The sequence below is a fragment of the Nerophis lumbriciformis genome, linkage group LG26, assembly GCF_033978685.3.
Source record: "Nerophis lumbriciformis linkage group LG26, RoL_Nlum_v2.1, whole genome shotgun sequence".
Classification (NCBI taxonomy): Eukaryota; Metazoa; Chordata; class Actinopteri; order Syngnathiformes; family Syngnathidae; genus Nerophis; species Nerophis lumbriciformis.
The window spans coordinates 30801423-30826500 of NC_084573.2; the positions used below are offsets into that span (position 1 = coordinate 30801423).

Below are 25078 nucleotides of genomic sequence, written 5' to 3' on the forward strand. Positions count from 1 at the left end.
TTTAACACTGATTTTAGGTCGGAAAAAACTAAGAAAAACGGAAAATATTTTTTTATATTTTTACAGACATAAACACGGATTTTTGACTATTGTTGGAAAAATCACGTGCCTGATGTTTTCACAAAATAAATTCATGGCCCAGAACCAGGATTTGAGGAAAGCTGCCAGCTACTGAATCTTTCTACCTGATCCGGTGCGAGCGTCCAGGTCGCTGGAATGTAGGCTGGAGGCGGAGCCACTGTGAGCGTCGGTTCTGCTCAACCTCTGTGCCTGCAGCTGGCTGATGGACTCCTCCAGGTTACCCCGAAGCTACATCCAAGGCAGAAAACAGATGGATGAGGAAACATACAAGCTGCTCCGAGAGAGGACAGAGCCAAGACTCGGAAGACAAACACTTTGGGATGATGAGTCCATCCTCTTTTTCCTTTTAATTGAATCCTAAACTGAGTGTCCATGTAATTTGAAGGTTTCAAGGACAGGGTGCAACTGAGCATGCACTGGCATGGAACGAAGATGACCCTGGCCTTGTGCGATGTAGAAACATCTGTGTCATTGCTAATATCAGTCCATTCCACTGAACAGGTGTCTCACCGCAGCCATGGCCTCGGCCTGGTCGTCTCTGTACTCCCTGTACTGGCCCAGCATATGGTCCACCTTGGTCAAATTCCTGTTGGTGTCCTGCCAGAGACATAACAATTGTCGCACTGATGATACCCGAAAAACAATCGCATGAACACTGAGAGTAAAGCATCTGTTTGGAAGGAGTTCAAAAAGTCTTCCTACTTCTCAGTCTTTCACTCACGTTCAAGGGCTTGACGGTGTGGGAATTTGGAGTCATTTAAAAGGACAACATGTGCGGTCTAAACATGGACATTCATTAGTTGAAAGTGTTTTCTAAGGACAAAATCACAGACGAAGAATCAATGAAGTAGCAAGAATGCGGCAAATCAAGTTGAATGCCAACCATCGTCCGTCCTTTCTTTCTCAGACGTTTCACCTTGATTCAGTTGCTTTCATTCCAAACCACAATGCTTGAAGTCCACAGTGAAGATTCCTTACATTACTATTTGTACATTAATTTCAAATACTGTATATAAGTCTCTCCAATATTTCAAAAAAGTACCTCAATATACTGTATTTTCCAGACCATAATCTGTTCCTTTTTTCCAACGCTTTGAACACTGTGGCTTACAAAACGGTGCAGCTAATTTTTAGATTCTTCTTCGCTAGCGGCCATGATGTTTTGTATTCAACAATTAGTTTTCATGTAACACCTACGGAGACACTGTATAGGTGTGTTATTGTGTGTGCTATGGCGCCATCTTTTGGACGAGTTCGCCCACTGCAGGTGCTGAGGGTTGAAAATGTACTTCCTGTTACGTGCCGTTAACCGGAAGTTTAGCTGCCTAAACCAGTTCTGCTTCATTCATCACGTACGAAAATTTTACAATATAACCAAAACAATTCATAATTACTGAACCGTACCATGGCAGCACGGTGGAAAATGGGTTAGTACGAAGGTCGTGGGTTCGATCCTGGGCTCGGGATCTTTCTGTGTGGAGTTTGCATATTCTCCCCGTGACTGCGTGGGTTCCCTCCGGGTACTCCGGCTTCCTCCCACCTCCAAAGACATGCACCTGGGGATAGGTTGATTGGCAACACTAAATTGGCCCTAGTGTGTGAATGTGAGTGTGGATGTTGTCTGTCTATCTGTGTTGGCCCTGCGATGATTTTATTTTATTTTTTATTAAGGATTCCCATTAGCTGGTTGCCACAACAACCCACTAGTCTTTCTGGGGTCCACAAACTCAATTACAAGTAAAAGGATATAATTATAATTACACAATACAGAAAAAAATAAAAGCATCAATAAGAAAACAAGCAAACAATTTACAGTCACATAATAATAATTACCATATAAATTATAACTACACAATACAAAACCAAACAAAATCATCAACAAGCAAACTAATTTAAAGACTCAGATAAAATATTACTTTCTTTTTAAAAACCTGATGAGGTGGCGACTTCGCCCCTCGTGTGCAGCGGAGATAGGCTCCAGCACCTCCCGTGACCCCGTAAGGGACAAGCGGTAGGAAATGGATGGATGGATGGGTGGATGAACCATCCCATGTGTGTATGAGAGTTTTCATGCATATTTGTACATGCTATAGTAATGCAGTAAAGCTAGCGTCGTTAGCAATAGCTAATATCCTAACACGTTTACTATTGTGTGTTTTAGTACTATTAACTTGCAATTAAAAATTTTCTGTATTGTTTTTAGTTTCGTAAATTCACCAAAACGTCACCGTGGAGTTATTGAGTCTGTTTAGCTGATTGGAGAGCTACCTTCCGCAGCTAGTGGGTCCATGACGATGACTACGGTTTTGTTTGATCAGCCGTTTTACTGCCGTGTTGTAGACACTGTTTGGAAACAACAATGGTATGTAAATAAACATTTATAAAATATTTCTGCGTACATAACTCATTTCACAACGTATATATCTGTGGCTAATATATGGAGAAAAAAAATGTCTTCTAAAATTTAGTGGGTGTGGCTGATATGCCGGTGCGCTCTATAGCCCGAAAAATACAATAAGTTATTTAATTGTGTACATTGAACCTACAGACCGTGCTGAGAGTGATCGATCTATGCTCCAAAGGAATATGACTACAACACTCATTTTGCCTTTATCATTGAAAATTACACTCTTAAAACCAAATGAAAACAGGAGATAAACAAAACATATTTAAACACCCAAATGAAAACAATATGGCTCTCATGAAGCAGAGCAATATCTAATGTTTCTTCTGCCAAGGAAATGCATTGTGTGTCTATTTTTTCAAAACAAATGTTTGTGTGTTTAAGCACTTTTTGAGCACATTCAACAATACTGTGATAATGATTTTGGTCACAATAACAGTGATGTGAATGTTTCACGTCGTTACAACCCTATTACATCATCATCTAATTTGCATACTGGCCATGATGCAAAAAGTATGAAAAGCCAAGCAAATATGTTTATAAAATAGAATGAACTTTCTTCTGTCGCTTCTGTTTCTTGTGTGTGACGGTACAAGCAAGGCGGCGCCGCCATTGAGGGCGTTTAAATGGGGGCGGGCCAACATTAGGACCCGCTGCCCGTTGAAAAGAGCATACATTCTTTCATTTTATTCTCCAAAACTGTCGACTAGGGAAAAGTACTTTTTTGGCACCGACCGAACCCCGCCAGTCACTTGGCGATCACTCCATCAGCACCGAGAGCAGACTCGGCCAAATAACTCTAGGTAATGTTGCAAATTTCAATGCCGAAAAAGAAACTGATTCTAAAAACACTCCAACGTAAGTTAGGTAAGGCTCCACCAAAAATGTGCTAGATAGATGCTAATATACCGTATTTTTCGGAGTATAAGTCGCTCCGGAGTATAAGTAGCACCGGCCGAAAATGCATAATAAAGAAGCAAAAAAACATATATAAGTCGCATTTTTGGGGGAAATTTCTTTGATAAAACCCAACACCAAGAATAGACATTTGAAAGGCAATTTAAAATAAATAAAGAATAGTGAACAACAGGCTGAATAAGTGTACGTTATATGAGGCATAAATAACCAACTGAGAACGTGCCTGGTATGTTAACGTAACATATTATGGTAAGAGTCATTCAAATAACTATAACATATAGAACATGCTATACGTTTACCAAACAATCTGTCACACCTAATCGCTAAATCCCATGAAATCTTATACGTCTACATATTTGATATTTTATGGTAATGTGTTAATCTGTAAGTCGCACCCCCGGCCAAACTATGAAAAAAACTGCGACTTATAGTCCGAAAAATACGGTACAATAGCTTTGTTGTCGACATGCTACTGATTAGCATTAGCGATTTGACATGCCAATTTCAACACCTCCAAATGTGTTATTTAACAATCAAACAGCAGCTGCATAATAAGTACAATACTTACAGTATTAACACTTTCTGTGGCGCAACAAAAAAACACACCATAAACTATGTTGTACTGAACGTAATGTCATACCTACATACTCAGAAGTGTGACAATGAAACAGGATATACCAACTGGAGCGCAGATATCATGGTCATCTCAATTTTAAACGTTGCGATAAATTTTGCTATCAAGCACAATATGTATTAACATACACGAAAGTACCGAAAGTTGGTACCCTTGAGTATCGGTATCGATTCAAATGTGAACGGTAGCTATCCTTAGTCACTTTTTTGGAGAGGTGCCGGAATACTTGCTGTACCGAGTCATGCCAAAGACTATAAAAATGGGACCCATTAGCTCCCTGCTTGGCACTCAGCATCAAGGGTTGGAATTGGGGGTTAAGTCACTAAAATGATTCCCGAGCGCAGCCACCGCTGCTGCTCACTGCTCCCCTCACCTCCCAGGGGGTGAACAAGGGGATGGGTCAGATGCAGAGGTTAATTTCACCACACCTAGTGTGTGTGTGTGACAATGATTGGTACTTTATATAGCGACAAAGTCGCCAAATTGGCAACACTGATCCCTCCTGTTGAGTCTTCTTATTCTGTGGCAGATCAAGTGTGCATTAAGTGTTTATGAGCAAGGGCCAAAATGTATCAATAAATGAATGTATGATGAACCTAATTATAATGAGTCTGACCTTTTAAATCGGATACAAACACTCTTACTTTGACTATGCAGTCTTTACAATTATAACAACTTGTGATGAAGTTGTTATAATTGTAAAGACTGACACTAATCCAGTGATGTCAAACGTACTCTCGCGGGCCGGATCAGGCCCACAAACAGGTTTTATCCGGCCCGCGGGATGAGTTTGCTAAGTATAGAAATGAGCCGAAATTTTTGAATGAAAGAAACTGCTGATCTAAATGTGTCCACTAGGGATGTCCGATTATGGCTTTTTGCCGATATCCGATATTGACCAAACCCTTAATTACCGATACTGATATCAACCGATACCAATATATACAGTCGTGGAATTAACACATTACTATGCCTAATTTGGACAACCAGGTATGGTGAAGATAAGGTCCTTTTAAAAAAAAAAATAAATAAATTAAAAACATTTTCTTGAATAAAAAATAAAGTAAAATAATATAAAAACAGTTACATTGAAACTATTAATTAATGTAAATGAGTAAAATTAACTGTTAAAGGTTAGTACTATTAGTGGACCAGCAGCACACACAATCATATGTGCTTACGGACTGTATACCTTGCAGACTGTATTGATATATAATGTAGGAACCAGAATATTAATAACAGAAAGAAACAACGCTTTTGTGTGAATGAGTGTGAATGGGGAAGGGAGGTTTTTAGGGTTGGTGTACTAATTGTAAGTGTATCTTGTGTTTTTTATGTTGATTTAATAATAAAAAATATATATATAATAATAAAAATAAAATAAAACCGATAATTTCCAATATTACATTCTAAAGCATTTATCGTCCGATAATATCGGACATCTCTAGTGTCCACTAGATGTCGTAATAGCAATTATTTGTATCTTTGTAGATTATGCTACATATGTGAAAAAAAAATAAAAAATAAAACACATGTTAGTGCACCAGTCGAGGAAAATGAGCAAACAGAAATAACATTCTGTGATTTGATTTTTATATTATTATTCTTTATTTTGATGGATTGAAAATTAACACCAATGAGTTGAACATTATCATATAATTTATTCAGAAAGTATAAATAGAATTCTATTAGGTGTAAAAAAAAAAACATTATGATTTGTACATTTTCAGAATGTTCTTGTCCTGTTTTTAAACAAAGAAAACAATCTGAAGTTGACTTTATTTTTAAGTTATCGTGCCGTGATTTTACCAGCACGGCCCACTTAAGTGTAGATTTTTCTCCATGTGGCCCCCCATCTAAAATGTTTTTGACACCCCTGCACTTATCTCCATCCATCCATCCATCTTCTACCGCGTATTCCCTTTTGGGGTCGCTGAAGCCTATCTCAGCTACAATCGGGCGGAAGGCGGTGTACACCCTGGACAAGTCGCCACCTCATCGCAGGGCCAACACAGATAGACAGACAACATTCACACTCACATTCACACACTAGGGCCAATTTAGTGTTGCCAATCAACCTATCCCCAGGTGCATGTCTTTGGAAGTGGGAGGAAGCCGGAGTACCCGGAGGGAACCCACGCAGTCACGGGGAGAACATGCAAACTCCACACAGAAAGATCCCGAGCCCGGGTTTGAACCCAAGCATACTTGCCAACCCTCCCGGATTTTCCGGGAGACTCCCGAAATTCAGCGCCTCTCCCGAAAACCTCCCGGGACAAATTTTCTCCCGAAAATCTCCCGAAATTCAGGCGGACTCAGGTCCTCCACAATATAAAAAAAGCGTACCTGCCCAATCACGTTATAACTATAGAATGATGGAGGGCGAGTTCTTGGTTTCTTATGTGGGTTTATTGTTAGGCAGTTTCATTAACGTCCTCCCAGCGTGGCAACAACACACAACAACAGCAGTCACTTTTTTGTATACCGTAAAGCAGTTCGTCTGCCGTAAACAGCAATGTTGTGACACTCTTAAACAGGACAATACTGCCATCTAGTGCATTTTATGAAAGCACTTTTGTGCGTGCCACACAGCAATGCATCATCAGAAAGGGTGTTCAGCATGGTTCGAAAAATAGTGACAGAGAATAGAACAAGGATGGACAATTCAACCCTTAACTCAACAATGAGTAGATGAGTGTTATGTGTGTGTGTATATGTGTAAATAAATGAACACTGAAATTCAAGTATTTATTATATATATATATATATATATATATATATATATATATATATATATATATATATATATATAATAAAATAAATATATATATATATATAAGACAAGTTCACGAGTGAGGGAAGAGTGGATCGTGAGATCGACAGGCGGATCGGTGCGGCGTCTTCAGTAATGCGGACGCTGTATCGATCCGTTGTGGTGAAGAAGGAGCTGAGCCGGAAGGCAAAGCTCTCAATTTACCGGTCGATCTACGTTCCCATCCTCACCTATGGTCATGAGCTTTGGGTTATGACCGAAAGGACAAGATCACGGGTACAAGCGGCCGAAATGAGTTTCCTCCGCCGGGTGGCGGGGCTCTCCCTTAGAGATAGGGTGAGAAGCTCTGCCATCCGGGAGGAGCTCAAAGTAAAGCCGCTGCTCCTCCACATCGAGAGGAGCCAGATGAGGTGGTTCGGGCATCTGGTCAGGATGCCACCCGATCGCCTCCCTCGGGAGGTGTTTAGGGCGCGTCCGACCGGTAGGAGGCCGCGGGGAAGACCAAGGACACGTTGGGAAGACTATGTCTCTCGGCTGGCCTGGGAACGCCTCGGGGTACCACAGGAAGAGCTGGACGAAGTGGCTGGGGAGAGGGAAGTCTGGGCTTCCCTGCTTAGGCTGCTGCCCCCGCGACCCGACCTCGGATAAGCGGAAGAAGATGGATGGATGGATGGATATATATATATATATATATATATATACATATATATATATATATATATATGTCTTAATAAGGTTATCCAAAAAATAGTGCTCGATACCGTAGTAGAGCGCAATATATGTATGTGTGGGGAAAAAAATCACAAGACTACTTCATCTCTACAGGCCTGTTTCATGAGGGGTTCCCTCAATCATCAGGAGATTTTTTACATATATATATATATATATACAGTATATATATATGAAATACTTGACTTGGTGAATTCTAGCTGTAAATATACTCCTCCCCTTTTAGCCACGCCCCTGTCCCACCCTGACCACGCCCACCCCCTCCCCCCACCTCCCGAAATCGGAGGTCTCAAGGTTGGCAAGTATGAACCCAAGACTACTCAGGACCTTCGTATTGTGAGGCAGATGCACTAACCCCTCTTCCACCGTGCTGCCCCTTTGCACTAATCTCAAAACAAAAATTTAAAAATAAATAAATACATTTGTTTTGTCATTATTTTCGCTACGAAAGGGAAATGTTACAGATGTTATTAGACAACTAGGAGGTTGTGGAGAAGTGTGTATGAAAGTACCTGCAAAGTGTCAAAAAGTGTGTTGATCTTCTCAGAAATGTCAGCTTCACGACCACTGGCTCTGCCTCTTTCCCGTCCGGCTCTGCGGTGGGACTCACGCCCCTGGGGTCTGTGTCCCCGCCGGTCGGACGATTCTGACCCACTGGATGTGTTCATACTTTGGGATGATCCTTTTAAAAACACCGAGGTGGCAAATCTGAAGATTACTGACCCGATATTCAAAATTGCTTACGGGAAGTGTCAATAGCCAAGAAACGCTTTGCTGGGAAATGATTTTGCCTAAAACACGAAAGCCTTTTAATCGCTGCATTAGTATCCCACGGAGACATGGTGAGTTTGTCCAGTTAAACCCCACAAAAAGTCGAATTATGTTCAAAACTCAACAAGGTGATAATCTGCGTGATTAGCAACAAGTGGCAACCACTCGATGCTAGCGAGCTAGCTTAAAGCCAAATACGAGCATAATGCCGAAACCACCGCAAAACTCTTCTTGCCTCCTGCGGCAACATTTGAACATAAATTCCAATGCCGTGTCGTTTACTTTATAGGCGAGTATTTAGCATTTTGCTGGGCTGGGAAAAAAAACAAATCACTGTGCATCGCCGTGTTGCTGCAACTTGAACTAGCCGCCTCTGAGCAGCAAAAACAACGGACAACAGCGTTAGTCGAAAGGGATTCTGGGAAAAGTAGTCCTTAAAGACATTTCACACTGTAGGAATGTGACGTAGGAAACTACAATGTCCACAAGTAGTCATTTGCGCCAGTGCTGCCGCGTTTTAGGAAAGAAAAATAAAAGATGAGTATTACTAAAAATTAGATTATAAAAATTAATATATATATATATATATATATATATATATATATATATATATATATATATATATATATATATATATATATATATATCATTCACTTTTTTTCAAACACTTTAGTTGTTTAACATGTTTAATATTTGATATCAACTGTATTTGTTTCTATTATATTACTTTCAATATCACATGCACTTTTAATTAGTATATTTAATTCTAACACCTGTATTTCTTTTAACAATTTGATTTGATTTTGTTTGTTTACTCTAACATTTGCCTATTGGTATTTTGGTGTTCAACACGTAATCAATCACTTTCTTAGTAAATATATAAAATAAAACAAATTATGTAATTATAATATATATATATATATGTATATATATATATGTATATATATCATACTTGCCAACCCTCCCGGATTTTCCGGGAGACTCCCGAAATTCAGCGCCTCTCCCGAAAACCTCCCGGGACAAATTTTCTCCCGAAAAACTCCCGAAATTCAGGCGGACCTGAGTGACGTGTTGACAACACACAACAACAGTGTCTACCGTAAAGCAGTTCGTCTGCCGTAAACAGCAATGTTGTGACACTTTTAAACAGGACAATACTGCCATCTACTGTACATGCATATGTGACCCACCCATAATGTGTCACATTTTTGTGTTGATTTATTTATTTTATTTTGTGGTTTGAATTCGTTTTTGGAGCTGTCATTACACATTTATCAGTATTCACATTGGTCAGTAGGGGGCAGTAGGGCGTTTCTTCCCAATTGAACGCTATCACCTGCAGACCGGAAGTGTCTTGTCATTCTGATGAGAGCGACCAGTCTGTGAACAATTGAAACGTCCTGTGTGCTTTTTCCTCCTGTTTTGGTGAATCAACTCACTGAATAATATCCATGTGATCTTTATAAGTTTAAGTACACATTCTGATGGTGGAGCCTAACTCTTAAGTATTTGTGAGTTGTAGTTTGTAAATGAACACTGAAATTCAAGTATTTCTTATATATATATATATATATATATATATATATATCTTAACCACGCCCCCAACCACGCCCCCCACCTCCCGAAATCGGAGGTCACCTCCCGAAATCGGAGGTCTCAATGTTGGCAAGTATGATACATATATATATGTATATATATAAATATATATATATATATATATACATATATATCCATCCATCTTCTTCCGCTTATCCGAGGTCGGGTCGCGGGGGCAGCAGCCTAAGCAGGGAAGCCCAGACTTCCCTCTCCCCAGCCACTTCGTCCAGCTCCTCCCGGGGGATCCCGAGGCGTTCCCAGGCCAGCCGGGAGACATAGTCTTCCCAACGTGTCCTGGGTCTTCCCCGTGGCCTCCTACCGGTCGGACGTGCCCGAAACACCACCCGGCGTTCGGGTGGCATCCTGACCAGATACCCGATCCACCTCATCTGGCTCCTCTCGATGTGGAGGAGCAGCGGCTTTACTTTGACATTATATATATATATATATATATATATATATATATATATATATATATATGCATCTTCCGGTTCCGGTGACCATGGATGAAGTGCTGGCTGTCCAGAGTTGGGACCTGGGGTGGACCGCTCGCCTGTGCATCGGTTGGGGACATCTCTGTGCTGCTGACCCGTCTCCGCTCGGGATGGTGTCCTGCTGGCCCCACTATGGACTGGACTCGCACTACTATGTTAGATCCACTAAGGACTGTTCTTTCACAATATTATGTCACTCGACATCCATTGCTTTCGGTCTCCCCTAGAGAGGGGGGGTTACCCACATATGCGGTTTCTCATAGTCATTCACATCGACGTCCCTTATGTGGGCTCTGTACCGAGGATGTCGTTGTGGCTTGTACAGCCCTTTGAGACTTTTGTGATTTAGGGCTATATAAATAAACATTGATTGATTGATTGATGTATTGTAATTATGTCTATTTTCCTAATTTAATTGCTTTTATTACATTTAATTTATTTTAAAATATTTTATTTTTCCTTTGATATTGCATCAGGTATATACTGTAAGTAGTTTGTTTTTTTCAAAATATTTGCTTAGTAGTATGTTTATTTTTTTCAACATAATTACCTTCTCTTAATTCCTGAGTTATACATCCTTTGCTACACAATCTCGCTTCTTTTGTCTTATAATGGTGACCCAAACAAAACAGGAAGTGAAAAACATTTAAATGACCAAATGTAAGCCAAAGAAATGTTGCATAAAATATGATCAGTCATCAGTGGCAGTTCTAGCTTCAACTTCGCACAGGCAGTGCATCTGGAAAGTATTCACAGCGCTTCACTGTTTCTACATTTTGTTATGTTACAACCTTATTCCAAAATTAAATATGTTCATTTGTGTCCTTAAAATTCTACACACAATACCCAGAAATGACAATGTGAAAGTTTTTTTTTTTGAATTTTTTAAATTTAGTAATCAAATTACTAAATAAGTATTCAAAGCCTTCGGTCAATACTTTGTTGATGCACCTTTGGCAGCAATTACAGCATTTATGAATACAATAGCACAAGCTTGGCACACATATCTTTGGGCAGTTTTGCTCATTTCTCTATGCGGCACCTCTCAAGCTCCATCAGGTTGGATGGGAAGCGATGTTTTTTTATCCAGGATGTCTCTGCACATTGCTGCATTCATCTTAGTCTAGTCAGGGAGGTGATCAATAACATATGCATGGTCACTCTGTCAGAACTACAACATTCCTCTGTGGAGAGAGGAGAACCTTCCAGAAGGACAACCATCTTCGCAGCAATCCACCAATCAGACCTACATGGTAGAGCGGACAGACAGAAGCCATTTTTTGGTAATAAAATCTGCCAAAATGCACCTGAAGGACTCTCAGACCATGAGAAACTAAATTCTCTGGTCTGATTAAACAAAGATGGAAGTCCTTGGCCTGTTTCCAGACGTCATGTTTTGAGGAAACCAGGCACCGCTCATCACCAGGCCAACACCATCCCTACAGGCAGCATCATGCTGCGGGGATGGTTTTCAGCGGTAGGAACGGGGAGACAAATCAAGATAGAGGGAAATATGAATGCAGCAATGTACAGAGACATCCTGGATGAAAACCAACACTTCCCATCCAACCTGATGGTGCTTGAGAGGTGCTGCAAAGAGGAATGAGAGAAACTTCCCAAAGTTTGGCGTTGTATCAAAAAAGGCTGTAATTGCTGCCAAAGGTGCATCAACAAAGTATTGAGCAAAGGCTTTGAATAGTTATGTACATGTGTTTTTTTAATTTTTAATACATTTGTAAAAAAAATAAAATTAATTACCGTATTTTTCGGAGTATAAGTCGCACCGGCCGAAAATGCATAATAAAGAAGGAAAAAAACATATATAAGTCGCACTGGAGTATAAGTCGCATTTTTTGGGGAAATTTATTTGATAAAACCCAACACCAAGAATAGACATTTGAAAGGCAATTTAAAATAAATAAAGAATAGTGAACAACAGGCTGAATAAGTGTACGTTATATGAGGCATAAATAACCAACTGAGAACGTTTCCTGGTATGTTAACGTAACATATTATGGTAAGAGTCATTCAAATAACTATAACATATACAAACCCCGTTTCCATATGAGTTGGGAAATTGTGTTAGATGTAAATATAAACGGAGTACAATGATTTGCAAATCATTTTCAACCCATATTCAGTTGAATATGCTACAAAGACAACATATTTGATGTTCAAACTGCTAAACATTTTTTTTTTTTGCAAATAATCATTAACTTTAGAATTTGATGCCAGCAACACGTGACAAAGAAGTTGGGAAAGGTGGCAATAAATAAAGTTGAGGAATGCTCATCAAGCACTTATTTGGAACATCCCACAGGTGTGCAGGCTAATTGGGAACAGGTGGGTGCCATGATTGGGTATAAAAACAGCTTCCCAAAAAATGCTCAGTCTTTCACAAGAAAGGATGGGGCGAGGTACACCCCTTTGTCCACAACTGCGTGAGAAAATAGTCAAACAGTTTAAAAACAACATTTCTCAAAGTGCAATTGCAAGAAATTTAGGGATTTCAACATCTACGGTCCATAATATCATCAAAAGGTTCAGAGAATCTGGAGAAATCACTCCACGTAAGCGGCATGGCCGGAAACCAACATTGAATGACCGTGACCTTCGATCCCTCAGACGGCACTGTATCAAAAACCGACATCAATCTCTAAAGGATATCACCACATGGGCTCAGGAACACTTCAGAAAACCACTGTCACTAAATACAGTTGGTCGCTACATCTGTAAGTGCAAGTTAAAGCTCTACTATGCAAAGCAAAAGTCATTTATCAACAACATCCAGAAACGCCGCCAGCTTCTCTGGGCCCAAGATCATCTAAGATGGACTCATGCAAAGTGGAAAAGTGTTCTGTGGTCTGACGAGTCCACATTTCAAATTGCTTTTGGAAATATTCAATATTGTGTCATCCGGACCAAAGGGGAAGCGAACCATCCAGACTGTTATCGACGCAAAGTTCAAAAGCCAGCATCTGTGATGGTATGGGGGTGCATTAGTGCCCAAGACATGGGTAACTTACACATCTGTGAAGGCACCATTAATGCTGAAAGGTACATACAGGTTTTGGAACAACATATGCTGCCATCTAAGCGCCGTCTTTTTCATGGACGCCCCTGCTTATTTCAGCAAGACAATGCCAAGCCACATTCAGCACGTGTTACAATAGCGTGGCTTTGCAAAAAAAGAGTGCGGGTACTTTCCTGGCCCCCCTGCAGTCTAGACCTGTCTCCCATCAAAAATGTGTGGCGCATTATGAAACGTAAAATACGACAGCGGAGACCCCGGACTGTTGAACGACTGAAGCTCTACATAAAACAAGAATGGGAAAGAATTCCACTTTCAAAGCTTCAACAATTAGTTTCCTCAGTTCCCAATCGTTTATTGAGTGTTGTTAAAAGAAAAGGTGATGTAACACAGTGGTGAACATGCCCTTTCCCAACTACTTTAGCACGTGTTGCAGCCATGAAATTCTAAGTTAACTATTTGCACAAAAAAAAAAAAAAGTTTATGAGTTTGAACATCAAATATGTTGTCTTTGTAGTGCATTCAATTGAATATGGGTTGAAAAGGATTTGCAAATCATTGTATTCCATTTATATTTACATCTAACACAATTTCCCAACTCATATGGAAACGGGGTTTGTAGAACATGCTATACGTTTACCAAACAATCTGTCACTCCTAATCGCTAAATCCGATGAAATCTTATACGTCTAGTCTCTTACGTGAATGAGCTAAATAATATTATTTAATATTTTACGGTAATGTGTTAATAATTTCACACATAAGTCGCTCCTGAGAATAAGTCGCACCCCCGGCCAAACTATGGAAAAAAAATGCGACTTAGAGTCCGAAAAATACAGTATATAACTTTTCACATTTTGGTATTGTGTGTAGAATTTTGAGGGGGAAAAAAAGTCTTGGTTTTTTTTTCCCATTTTGAAGTACCGTATTTTTCGGACTATAAGTCGCAGTTTTTTTCATAGTTTGGCCGGGCTCCAGTGCGACTTATATATGTTTTTTTCCTTTTTTATTATGCATTTTTGGCAGGTGCGACTTATACTCCGGTACGACTTATACTCCGAAAAATACGGTAGTCCAGCTTGATGGTAAGCCTTGTACCGTGTACATACCGCCACAAACACCTTAGTATCTGCTCTCAGCGTAGGCCACCAGAAGTGTTGGGTGTGGCTCTCTGTATTGCGGAGACGTACAAACGGCTCAGTTCTTCTTTAATGAGGTCTGGTAAACAGGACAGAAAAACACAAAAACCATTTCGCCTGGCTTGGCTCGGCTTGGGAAGCTGGGCAGACCTTACACCTGGGAAGGCTCTGAAGCAGGTAGGCTGATCCTCTTGCAGACTGCATGGTGGGCAGGGGGTTGCAAGGAGACGACTCAGTGTTTGCCCGCAGGAAGCACTCAGCAGATAACCTAATTAGTGCCTGGTGTGCCCAGATTCTCTGCCAGCCGCACGCCGATCTGTGGAGGAGAGAACGAGCAAGGCGACATGACAGAAATAGGACGTCACAACTATCTTGTCATGTCTTCTTTACTTAATTTTCTCTCCTTAACTTATGTGTGCACAAGTGCAACTTGGCAACATACACTGGCCTTATCTTTCAAGCTTACGGAGTTAACAGCACAACTTCCGGTTTGATCTGTGTCAAAATAAAAAGCACATATTACAAAATAAATTTGACGTTACACTCGCCAAGATGCTGGCTTTGGAGTTCATTCCAGTCTTGTGCAGGTCTATAATCTTTGGCATCTTTGATGAAAGCAGAAGTTGAGAACAAATGGATTCATTGACAGAGTTGTGACCAGTGTTGGGAATATTACTTTAAAGGGGAACATTATCACAATTTCAGAAGGGTTAAAACCATTAAAAATCAGTTCCCAGTGGCTTATTATATTTTTCGAAGTTTTTTTCAAAATTTTACCCATCACGCAATATCCCTAAAAAAAGCTTCAAAGTGCCTGATTTTAACCATCGTTATAAACACCCTTGCATTTTCCTGTGACGTCACATAGTGATGCCAACACAAACAAACATGGCGGAAAGAACAGCAAGCTATAGCGACATTAGCTCGGATTCAGACTCGGATTTCAGCGGCTTAAGCGATTCAACAGATTACGAATGTATTGAAACGGATGGTTGTAGTGTGGAGGCAGGTAGCGAAAACGAAATTGAAGAAGAAACTGAAGCTATTGAGCCATATCGGTTTGAACCGCATGCAAGCGAAACCGACGAAAACGACACGACAGCCAGCGACACGGGAGAAAGCGAGGACGAATTCGGCGATCGCCTTCTAACCAACGATTGGTATGTGTTTGTTTGGCATTAAAGGAAACTAACAACTATGAACTAGGTTTACAGCATATGAAATACATTTGGCAACAACATGCACTTTGAGAGTGCAGACAGCCCAATTTTCATCAAATAATATATTCTGTAGACATACCCTCAGCCGCGCTCTTTTTCTGAAAGCTGATCTGTCCAGTTTTGGAGTTGATGTCAGCAGGCCAGGGAAGCTAGGGTCGATAGGGGGTTGAGCTCGTTCGTCTGCGGGAACAAACTGCCGCCATTGCTTGCCGTGCTACCGAGGTCCTTTGTCCCTGAATTGCTCACACACTCCGGCAGATTCAATGGGGGTCTGGCGGCAGATTTCTTGGATTTTATCGTTGGAAATGCATCTGCTTTGAGTGTCGCAGGATATCCACACATTCTTGCCATCTCTGTCCTAGCATAGCTTTCGTCGGTAAAGTGTGCGGAACAAACGTCCAATTTCTTGCCACTTTCGCATCTTTGGGCCACTGGTGCAACTTGAATCCGTCCCTGTTCGTGTTGTTACACCCTCCGACAACACACAGACGAGGCATGATGTCTCCAAGGAACGGAAAACAGTCGAAAAAACGGAAAATAACAGAGCTGATTTGACTCGGTGTTTGAGAAAATGGCGGATTGCTTCCCGATGTGACGCCACGTTGTGACGTCATCGCTCCGAGAGCGAATATTAGAAAGGCGTTTAATTCGCCAAAATTCACCCATTTAGAGTTCGGAAATCGGTTAAAAAAATATATGGTCTTTTTTCTGCAACATCAAGGTATATATTGACGCTTACATAGGTCTGGTGATAATGTTCCCCTTTAAAAAAGTAATTAATTACAATTACTCGTTATTTTCCTGAAAAAGTAATGGAATTAACGGAATTATTCCTTAATAGATGAAATAAATTACCAGGGAAAGCAATTAATGTGTTCTTTTTTTATTTATTTTTTTAACATTTTCATCTGTATCTGGTGTATGCAGTTGAGAGATGTTTCATGAGAAAAGAGTGCTTGAGTGTGTGCCTTTAAAAAGGCGGAGCCTGTTGCCAAGTGACGCCAGCTGTTTTAGCTCAGCGTCTACAGACTTGAAGGAGATTGTTTTACGGTAGCGCCTGTGGAACGTTTCCACTGATATTAAATAAAGTGATTGAACGTGCGTCAATGGCTGTCTCTCTCCTAGGTTTGTTATTGTTGATGATTGCCACTTGATTGCATGTTCATTACTTCCTTGTAGTAGTAGTAGTAGTAGTAGTAGTGTGTGTAGTAAAGAACTACTATCCGAAGTAAACTTGCTGGGATTCTAAAGCTTTCTTGTACGCACCAGGTTACATACAAACGTATCGGTTAACGGCCTTGTAACGTACATAAAAGTAATCAGTTAGATTACTCGTTACTAGAAAAACTAACGGCTTTCTTATTTTTGTAACGTTGTTTTTCTGAACACTGCGTGTGACACGGTGTGATATTGATCATAAGCAGCGGTGATTCAAAGAAAGAAGAAATCCTTGTCATGACGACAAGGTGATGAAACGTGAATGCACTGAGTCATTTCGAAGCAACCGACGTTTGATCCTTACGTATTTCCTAAGCCACGAACAGCCAAAGACCAATCTGGGTTATTTGAGTAGTCAGATGAAGAACAAAGCACATCTCCATCTCATCTCCAAATGATGAGGTCCCTTTCAACAAAAACACAGGAATCCCAGCTGATCCTCATCTTCACACAAAGTCCGAAGAACATTTGAAGGTGCAAACTGTGAGTTGACTCGCTCAGCCTTTAGCCGTCACGTTCTCGGAGAGGCTCGGCACCGGCTTGGCGAGCTGTGGGACAAACGCAGAAACGCACCGTGAGCCGGTCAGTCCTGCTAAGCAAACACGCCAGGTGAGAACATCTAGAAGGTGCATCATCACTCACATCAGATCTTTGAGACGTGACTTAAGCTGTGTCTCAATTTGGCAGCTGCATCCTTTGTGGGGTGCTGACATCAATAAATTTGTGTTAAAATACGAGACCTCGACTACCGTAATGTGGAGCGACCTCCGTGCTTTTTGTTCCTGTCTTTACCCCAAGAGAGAGCCATATATCCGGCCACAGCAGTCAGCTTGGTGACCGGAGCTTTTTTAAACATTGGAAGTAAAGCCTTACATCTTTTTGTTTACTTTTTTAGACCGCAAGAAGCTGACTTAATTACAGTCGCGATCAAAAGTTTACATACACTTGTAAAGAACATAATGCCATGGCTGTCTTGAGTTTCAAATAATTTCTACAACTCTTATTTTTTTGTGATAGAGTGATTGGAGCACATACTTGTTGGTCACAAAAAACATTCATGAAGTGTGGTTCTTTTATGAATGTATTATGGGTATTTTTGACCACTCCTCTTGACAAAATTGGTGCAGTTCAGCTAAATTTGTTGGTTTTCTGACATGGACTTAAACGTGTGGACAATGCTGAAGAAACAAGTCCATGTCAGAAAACCAACACATTTAGCTGAACTGCATCAATTTTGTCAAGAGAAGTGGTCAAAAATTCAAGCAGAAGCTTGTGGATGGCTACCAAAAGCGCCTTATTGCAGTGAAACTTGCCAAGGGACATGTAAGCAAATATTAACATTGCTGTATGTATACTTTTGACCCAGTAGACTTGCTCACATTTTCAGTAGACCCATAGTACATTCATAAAAGAACCAAACTTCATGAATGTTTTTTGTGACCAACAAGTCTGTGATCCAATCACTCTATCACAAAAAAAATAAGAGTTGTAGAAATAATTGGAAACTCAAGACAGCCATGACATTATGTTCTTTACAAGTGTATGTACACTTTTGATTGCGACTGCATGTTCTTTTAATGTGTGGCCGTAATAGTGAAGTATTGTAAACGCTAATAATCATTGTGATCTTGTGTATAACTTTTCTGTTTTTTGGTTGTTTTGCTGTGCAGAATAATCAAGGAGGACTTGGACGAAAACAACAGAGCAAAAAGAAATGACACAAAACAAGTATGTACAAGTTTGGATGATCATTTAAAAACAAAGTATTTGTATAACAAATTTAAATATTATCATTCATTTCCTCTGCTTTCATTGCAAATAATTATAAGATAATAATAATATTATGCTATCCCAATATTTATACTGTTACTGGCTATAACACACGCAATTTGACAAGATTAGAAAAGTACGTACGTATATGATAATGGGGGATATGGGTCACCGGGGTATTGTTTTTAACTCTGTAAAGCACTTTGCATTGCATTTCTTTTATGTATGAAAAGCGCTTTATAAAGAAAGTTTGATTGACTGATCGATTGATAGACCGTGCCGATTCATATCGCTCCAGCCGCTGCTGGAGGACTCCTGCGAGGGCCCGCACTTTGTTGAACGAATTGAGACACGGCTTTCGAAAAACATCAAGAAGCAGAGTGGCGCTCTTCTACTTCCTGACTACGATACATTCTTGATGAGTCAGCAAACATGAACGAGGACTCATGTCAAACGTTATATAAATGCCACACTTTATCCCTCCCCCAATCCCTAGTCACTCAATCACCACTCAGTTTGTAAGAGCAGGACAACTCCCACCAAAACCTTCTGCAAGAGTGGAGGCAACCCTTCTGAACTCTGCCCGGGACTAGAAAATGCAGGTTGACTTGGACCACAAACTCATCTTTCCGCCTGAAATCATTACAACCAGCTTCAGGCCGGACCTGGTCTTGTGGTCAACCTCCCAGAAGATTGTGCTCATTGTTGAACTCTTTCCTGAATATGGAACCCTGCCATCAGGGAGAAGACTCCGGGTCCCACTATGCAAATCTAACCGCCTTAAATTATCATTTGTTCCAGCCTCCATTAAGCTGACCAACAATGTGCAATAGAATTTTAATACATAGGTTAGCACTTTAGCACATAGCACTTTAGAACTAAGCACTTTAGCACACAGCACTTTATCCATGAGCTCTAGTGCAATGCACATTGGTACTTTATCTTTATCTCCATACTGTAGATTTTATGCCTACATCAAAGTGCCACCTATGTCTATCAAGCTCCATGTTCTGATGTTTAAATGTTAGTTGTATGGTTGTGGTTGTGTCTGTGCTTGTGTTTTTGTTCTGTTGTTTTTGGGTATGTTAAGAAAGCAATGATGCACTGTGCCCAAGACAAATTTCCCCGCGGGGACAATAAAGTTGAACCTTGACCTTGAACTCACTGTACCATGGGAAGCAGCAGTTGGTGAGGCATATGAGCGCAAACAACTGAGGTATGCGGACATAGCAGCCGAGGCAGAGCAGCGCGGCTGGCGTGCCCGAGTGCTTCCAGTTGAAGTCGGGTGCAGAGGCTTTGTTGCTACGTCCACAACCAAGCTCCTCAAAGGAATGGGATTAAGAGGTCAGGCCTTCCGGCGGGCTGTCAAATCGCTGTCGGATGCGGCTGAATGAAGTAGCAGATGGATATGGTTCAAGAGAAAGGACCCAAACTGGGCTGCTAAATGACATCTAGGGGTAAAGGCAGAGGGGGCACACCTGGGACGCCAGATGTCGCCGTTGAGCCCTCTGGAGGTGTCGTGGGCCGATCAACGAAACACCAATGAAGGACGGTGCCCACCTGAAGACCCCAGTGAAGCTTTGGCCCCTAACTCCCCACCCCCCACTTAACACTAACTGCTGATTAATCTGAGGGATTGTACTATCTAGTCCTACGAGCTCAACTGCGTGCGCTTACAAGAGGGTCACGTTACTCCCGATGGAGGAAAGTGCAAAAAGTTGGCATTTTCAGGCTAAACTTGTGATATGAGTGATGCTAGAGATGTCCCATAATGGCTTTTTTGCCGATATCCCGATATTGTCCAACTCTTAATTACCGATTCCGAAATCAACCGATACGATATATACAGTCGTGGAATTAACGCATTATTATGTCTAATTTTGTTGTGATGCCCCGCTGAATACATTAAACAACGTAACAAGGTTTTCCAAAATAAATCAACTCAAGTTATGGAAAAAAATTAGGGATGTCCGATAATGGCTTTTTGCCGATATCCGATATTCCGATATTGTCCAACTCTTTAATTACCGATATCAACCAATATATACAGTCGTGGAATTAACACATTATTATGCCTAATTTGGACAACCAGGTATGGTGAAGATAAGGTACTTTAAAAAAAAAAAAAAATAAGATAAATAAATTACAAACATTTTCTTGAATAAAAAAGAAAGTAAAACAATATAAAAACAGTTACATAGAAACTAGTAATTAATGAAAATGAGTAAAATTAACTGTTAAAGGTTCGTACTATTAGTGGACCAGCAGCACGCACAATCATGTGTGCTTTAAAAAACAAAAAAAGCCCTCTCAGTGGCCTAGTGGTTAGAGTGTCCGCCCTGAGATCGGTAGGTTGTGAGTTCAAACCCCCAAAGGCTATAAAAATGGGACCCATTACCTCCCTGCTTGGCACTCAGCATCAAGGGTTGGAATTGGGGGTTAAATCACCAAAAATGATTCCCGGGCGCGGCACCGCTGCTGCCCACTGCTCCCCTCACCTCCCAGGGGGTGAACAAGGGGATGGGTCAAATGCAGAGGACAAATTTCACCACACCTAGTGTGTGTGTGACAATCATTGGTACTTTAACTTTTAACTTTTAACTTTACGGACTGTATCCCTTGCAGACTGTATTGATATATATTGATATATAATGTAGGAACCAGAATATTAATAACAGAAAGAAACAACCCTTTTGTGTGAATGAGTGTGGTTGAGTGGGGGAGGGAGTTTTTTTTGGGTTGGTGCACTAATTGTAAGTGTATCTTGTGTTTTTTATGTTGATTTATTTAAAAAAATAAAATAAAATAAAATAAAAAATGATACCGATAATAAAAAAAAAACGATACCGATAATTTCCGATATTACATTTTAACGCATTTATCGGCCGATTATTATCGGACATCTCTAAAAAAAATGTCTACATGGCACTGCCATATTTATTATTGAAGTCACAAAGTGCATTCTTTTTTTTAACATGCCTCAAAACAGCAGCTTGGAATTTGGGACATGCTCTCCCTGAGAGATCATGAGGAGGTTGAGGTGGGCGGGTTTGGGGGGTGCGGGGTTGAAGTGGGGGGGTAAGGGTTAGCGGGGGGGTGTATATTGTAGTGTCCCGGAAGAGTTAGTGCTGCAAGGGGTTCTGGGTGTTTGTTCTGTTGTGTTTATGTTGTGTTACGGTGCGGATGTTCTCCCGAAATGTGTTTGTCATTCTTGTTTGGTGTGGGTTCACAGTGTGGCGCATATTTGTAACAGTGTTAAAGTTGTTTATACGGCCACCCTCAGTGTGACCTGTATGGCTGTTGACCAAGTATGCATGGCATCCACTTGTGTGTGTGAAAAGCCGTAGATATTATGTGATTGGGCCGGCACGCAAAGGCAGTGTCTTTAAGGCACGCCCCCAATATTGTTGTCTGGGTGGAAATCGGGAGAAATTTGGGAGAATAGTTGCCCCGGGAGATTTTCGGGAGGGGCACTGAAATTTGGGAGTCTTCTGGGAAAATCGGGAGGGTTGGCAAGTATGACTGGGAGACGCAACTGCTCTGTACTTCTGCTCTGTACTTCTCCCTACGTCCGTGTACCACTCCGTACAGCGGCGTTTTAAAAAGTCATACATTTTACTTTTTGAAACAGATAATTTCCGATATTACATTTTAAAGCATTTATTGGCCGATAATATCGGACTGCCGATATTATCGGACATCTCTATTGCTTCACCACAGCTTTGTTTCTCGAGGTTCAAAGAAAAGACGTTTTACTTACCAGCTGGATCGTGTTGAGCTGAAATGAAGGAGAGAAACAAGGTAAAATTGACTTTTTTCTCATGTCCCGCTGTGTTACCATGAATTGATTACGTGGACTAGGGCTGCGAATCTTTGGGTGTCCCACAATTCGATTCAATATCGACTCTTGGGGTCACGATTCGATTATAAATCGATTTTTTCGATTCAACGCGATTCTCGATTCAAAAACGATATTTTTCCGATTCAAAAGGATTCTCTATTCATTCAATACATAGGATTTCAGCAGGATCTACCCCAGTCTGCTGACATGCAAGCAGAGTAGTAGATTTTTGTAAAAAGCTTTTATAATTGTAAAGGACAATGTTTTTTCAACTGATTGCAATAATGTAAATTTGTTTTAACTATTAAATGAACCAAAAATATGACTTATTTTATCTTTGTGGAAAATATTGGACCCAGTGTGTTGTCAAGCTTATGAGTGTGTGTGTGTGTGTGTGTGTGTGTGTGTGTGTGTGTGTGTGTGTGTGTGTGTGTGTGTGTGTGTGTGTGTGTGTGTGTGTGTGTGTGTGTGTGTGTGTGTTACCATTTGATATGTTCATGAATGTGCATGAATGTACTATAATTTTCTGCTGCAGCCTTCTTCCACCATCGCAGCCTTTGTGGTAGACCTTAAATCTGCACTTTAACGTCATGCCCAAGACACATATGTATATATGTTATATATATATATATTACAACTTTATAGATGTATATTACAACTCCTGATAGGAAGTCCCCCAGTCGTCTTGGATTCCATGCCACTGGACCCTGACCCGATTCTGTCAAGGATCGTGTGGTGACTGTCTGTGCACCAGTCTCCCCACGTAAAACAAAGTCACGCACAGGCATCCTCCATAAAGGGATAAACCCCTACCAGGAGGATCGTCATACTCGTTCGAGTGACCACCGATGATGATTATGAGATGCGATGCAAGTGTAAGCCACTGTGACACTATTGTTCTTTTTTATTTTTTTATAAATGTCTAATGATAATGTCAATGAGGGATTTTTAATCACTGCTATGTTGAAATTGGAACTAATATTGATACTGTTGTTGATAATATTCATTTTTGTTTCACTACTTTTGGATTGTTCTGTGTCGTGTTTGTGTCTCCTCTCAATTGCTCTGCTTATTGCTGTTCTGAGTGTTGCTGGGTCGGGTTTGGTTTTGGAACTGGATCGTATTGTTATGGTATTGCTGTGTATTGTTTTGTTGGATTGATTCATTTAAAAAAAAAAAAAATAAAAAAAAAAAAAAATAGATTTTTGAAAAATGAGAATCGATACTGAATCGTACAAAGTGAGAATGATTTTTTCCCACACCCCTAACGTGGACCCTGACTTAAACAAGTTGAAAAACTTATTGGGGTGTTACCATTTAGTGGTCAATTGTACAGAATATGTACTGAACTGTGCAATCTACTAATAAAAGTTTCAATCAATCAATCAATTCTATGTGAGAGTGTGCGCTCTGTCTCTGTGGATCTTTGAGTGTTTGGCCGCCAGGCAACTGAAACACGGCCGCACCTTTGCAGCCTGAATGAAAGCGTCAACTCACGGCCTCGACTGAAGGCGCTGAGAGGAAGAAGAAGACGGAGGACATTCGTGTCCCTCACCTTGTCTCCTTCTGTGACGCCTGACGATGAAGATGAGGGCCAGCGCAGTGGCGACTGCCGCTGTGACAGGGAGGGCGACTTTCAAGTGGCCTGTGGAGAGCAACAAGCACAACTGGAGTGACAAAGCATGAAGAGGAAACCTAAAAAGTAGGATATAGAGACCACACAAATCCACTCTTCATTAGGTCAGGATTATTAAAACTAAAAGACATTGTAGAATTGCATACTCTATTAGTGATGTTCAAAGCTTGAAATAAAGTTCTTCCGAAGGACTTACGAAAGTTATTCGTGTTCACGTCGGAAGATGAGAACCACAGAAGGCCGTATGACTTTAAACATCCAAGAGCGCGAACAAATTTGAAACAAATGTGCTTGTCTGTTGCTGGTGTGAAAGCATGGAATTCTCTAAAGAAAGACTCAAAAAGTTGCAAGAATATTTTTGAATTTAAAAAGAGTTACAAAAAGAGACAACTGGCATTATATCAAACTGATTTTTGATTTTGATTGGACGTGTCATTGTGAAAATGCTTAAACAACTACTCAGTGGCCTAGTGGTTAGAGCAGTGGTTCTTAAAGGGGAACATTATCACCAGACCTATGTAAGCGTCAATATATACCTTGATGTTGCAGAAAAAAGACCATATATTTTTTTAACCGATTTCCGAACTCTAAATGGGTGAATTTTGGCGAAATAAACGCCTTTCTATTATTCGCTCTCGGAGCGATGACGTCACGTTGTGACGTCACATCGGGAAGCAATCCGCCATTTTCTCAAACACCGAGTCAAATCAGCTCTGTTATTTTCCGTTTTTTCGACTGTTTTCCGTACCTTGGAGACATCATGCCTCGTCGGTGTGTTGTCGAAGGGTGTAACAACACGAACAGGGACGGATTCAAGTTGCAC

The 25078-nt window shown here is 40.7% G+C and overlaps 2 protein-coding genes across 13 annotated transcripts in view; both read right to left on the bottom strand.

The window, feature by feature from the left end:
- Window positions 1–8684, bottom strand: part of LOC133623713 (centrosomal protein of 128 kDa-like) — a 123896-nt gene extending 115212 nt beyond the window's left edge. For both annotated transcript variants that reach the window (XM_061987044.1, XM_061987043.1), the window contains exons 1-3: window positions 8052–8684; window positions 592–678; window positions 186–309 (exon numbers count right to left, since the gene is read on the bottom strand). In XM_061987044.1, the coding sequence (XP_061843028.1) occupies window positions 186–309; window positions 592–678; window positions 8052–8207 (367 nt within the window). In that variant the 5' untranslated portion in view covers window positions 8208–8684. The remainder of the gene's footprint in view (window positions 1–185; window positions 310–591; window positions 679–8051) is intronic.
- A 7990-nt stretch (window positions 8685–16674) lies between these two features.
- LOC133623711 (major histocompatibility complex class I-related gene protein-like) overlaps window positions 16675–25078 on the bottom strand; it is a 112639-nt gene continuing 104235 nt past the window's right edge. For 8 of the 11 annotated variants that reach the window (XM_061987023.1, XM_061987030.1, XM_061987024.1 and 5 more), the window contains 3 exons: window positions 24175–24264; window positions 22539–22556; window positions 16675–17556 (listed from right to left, as the gene is read on the bottom strand). In XM_061987023.1, coding sequence (XP_061843007.1) covers window positions 17513–17556; window positions 22539–22556; window positions 24175–24264 — 152 coding nt within the window. In that variant the 3' untranslated portion in view covers window positions 16675–17512. Of the gene's footprint in view, window positions 17557–19943; window positions 20165–22538; window positions 22557–24174; window positions 24265–25078 lie in introns of all 11 variants that reach the window. The other 3 variants (XR_009817925.2, XR_009817924.2, XM_061987022.2) reach the window with 3 other exon arrangements.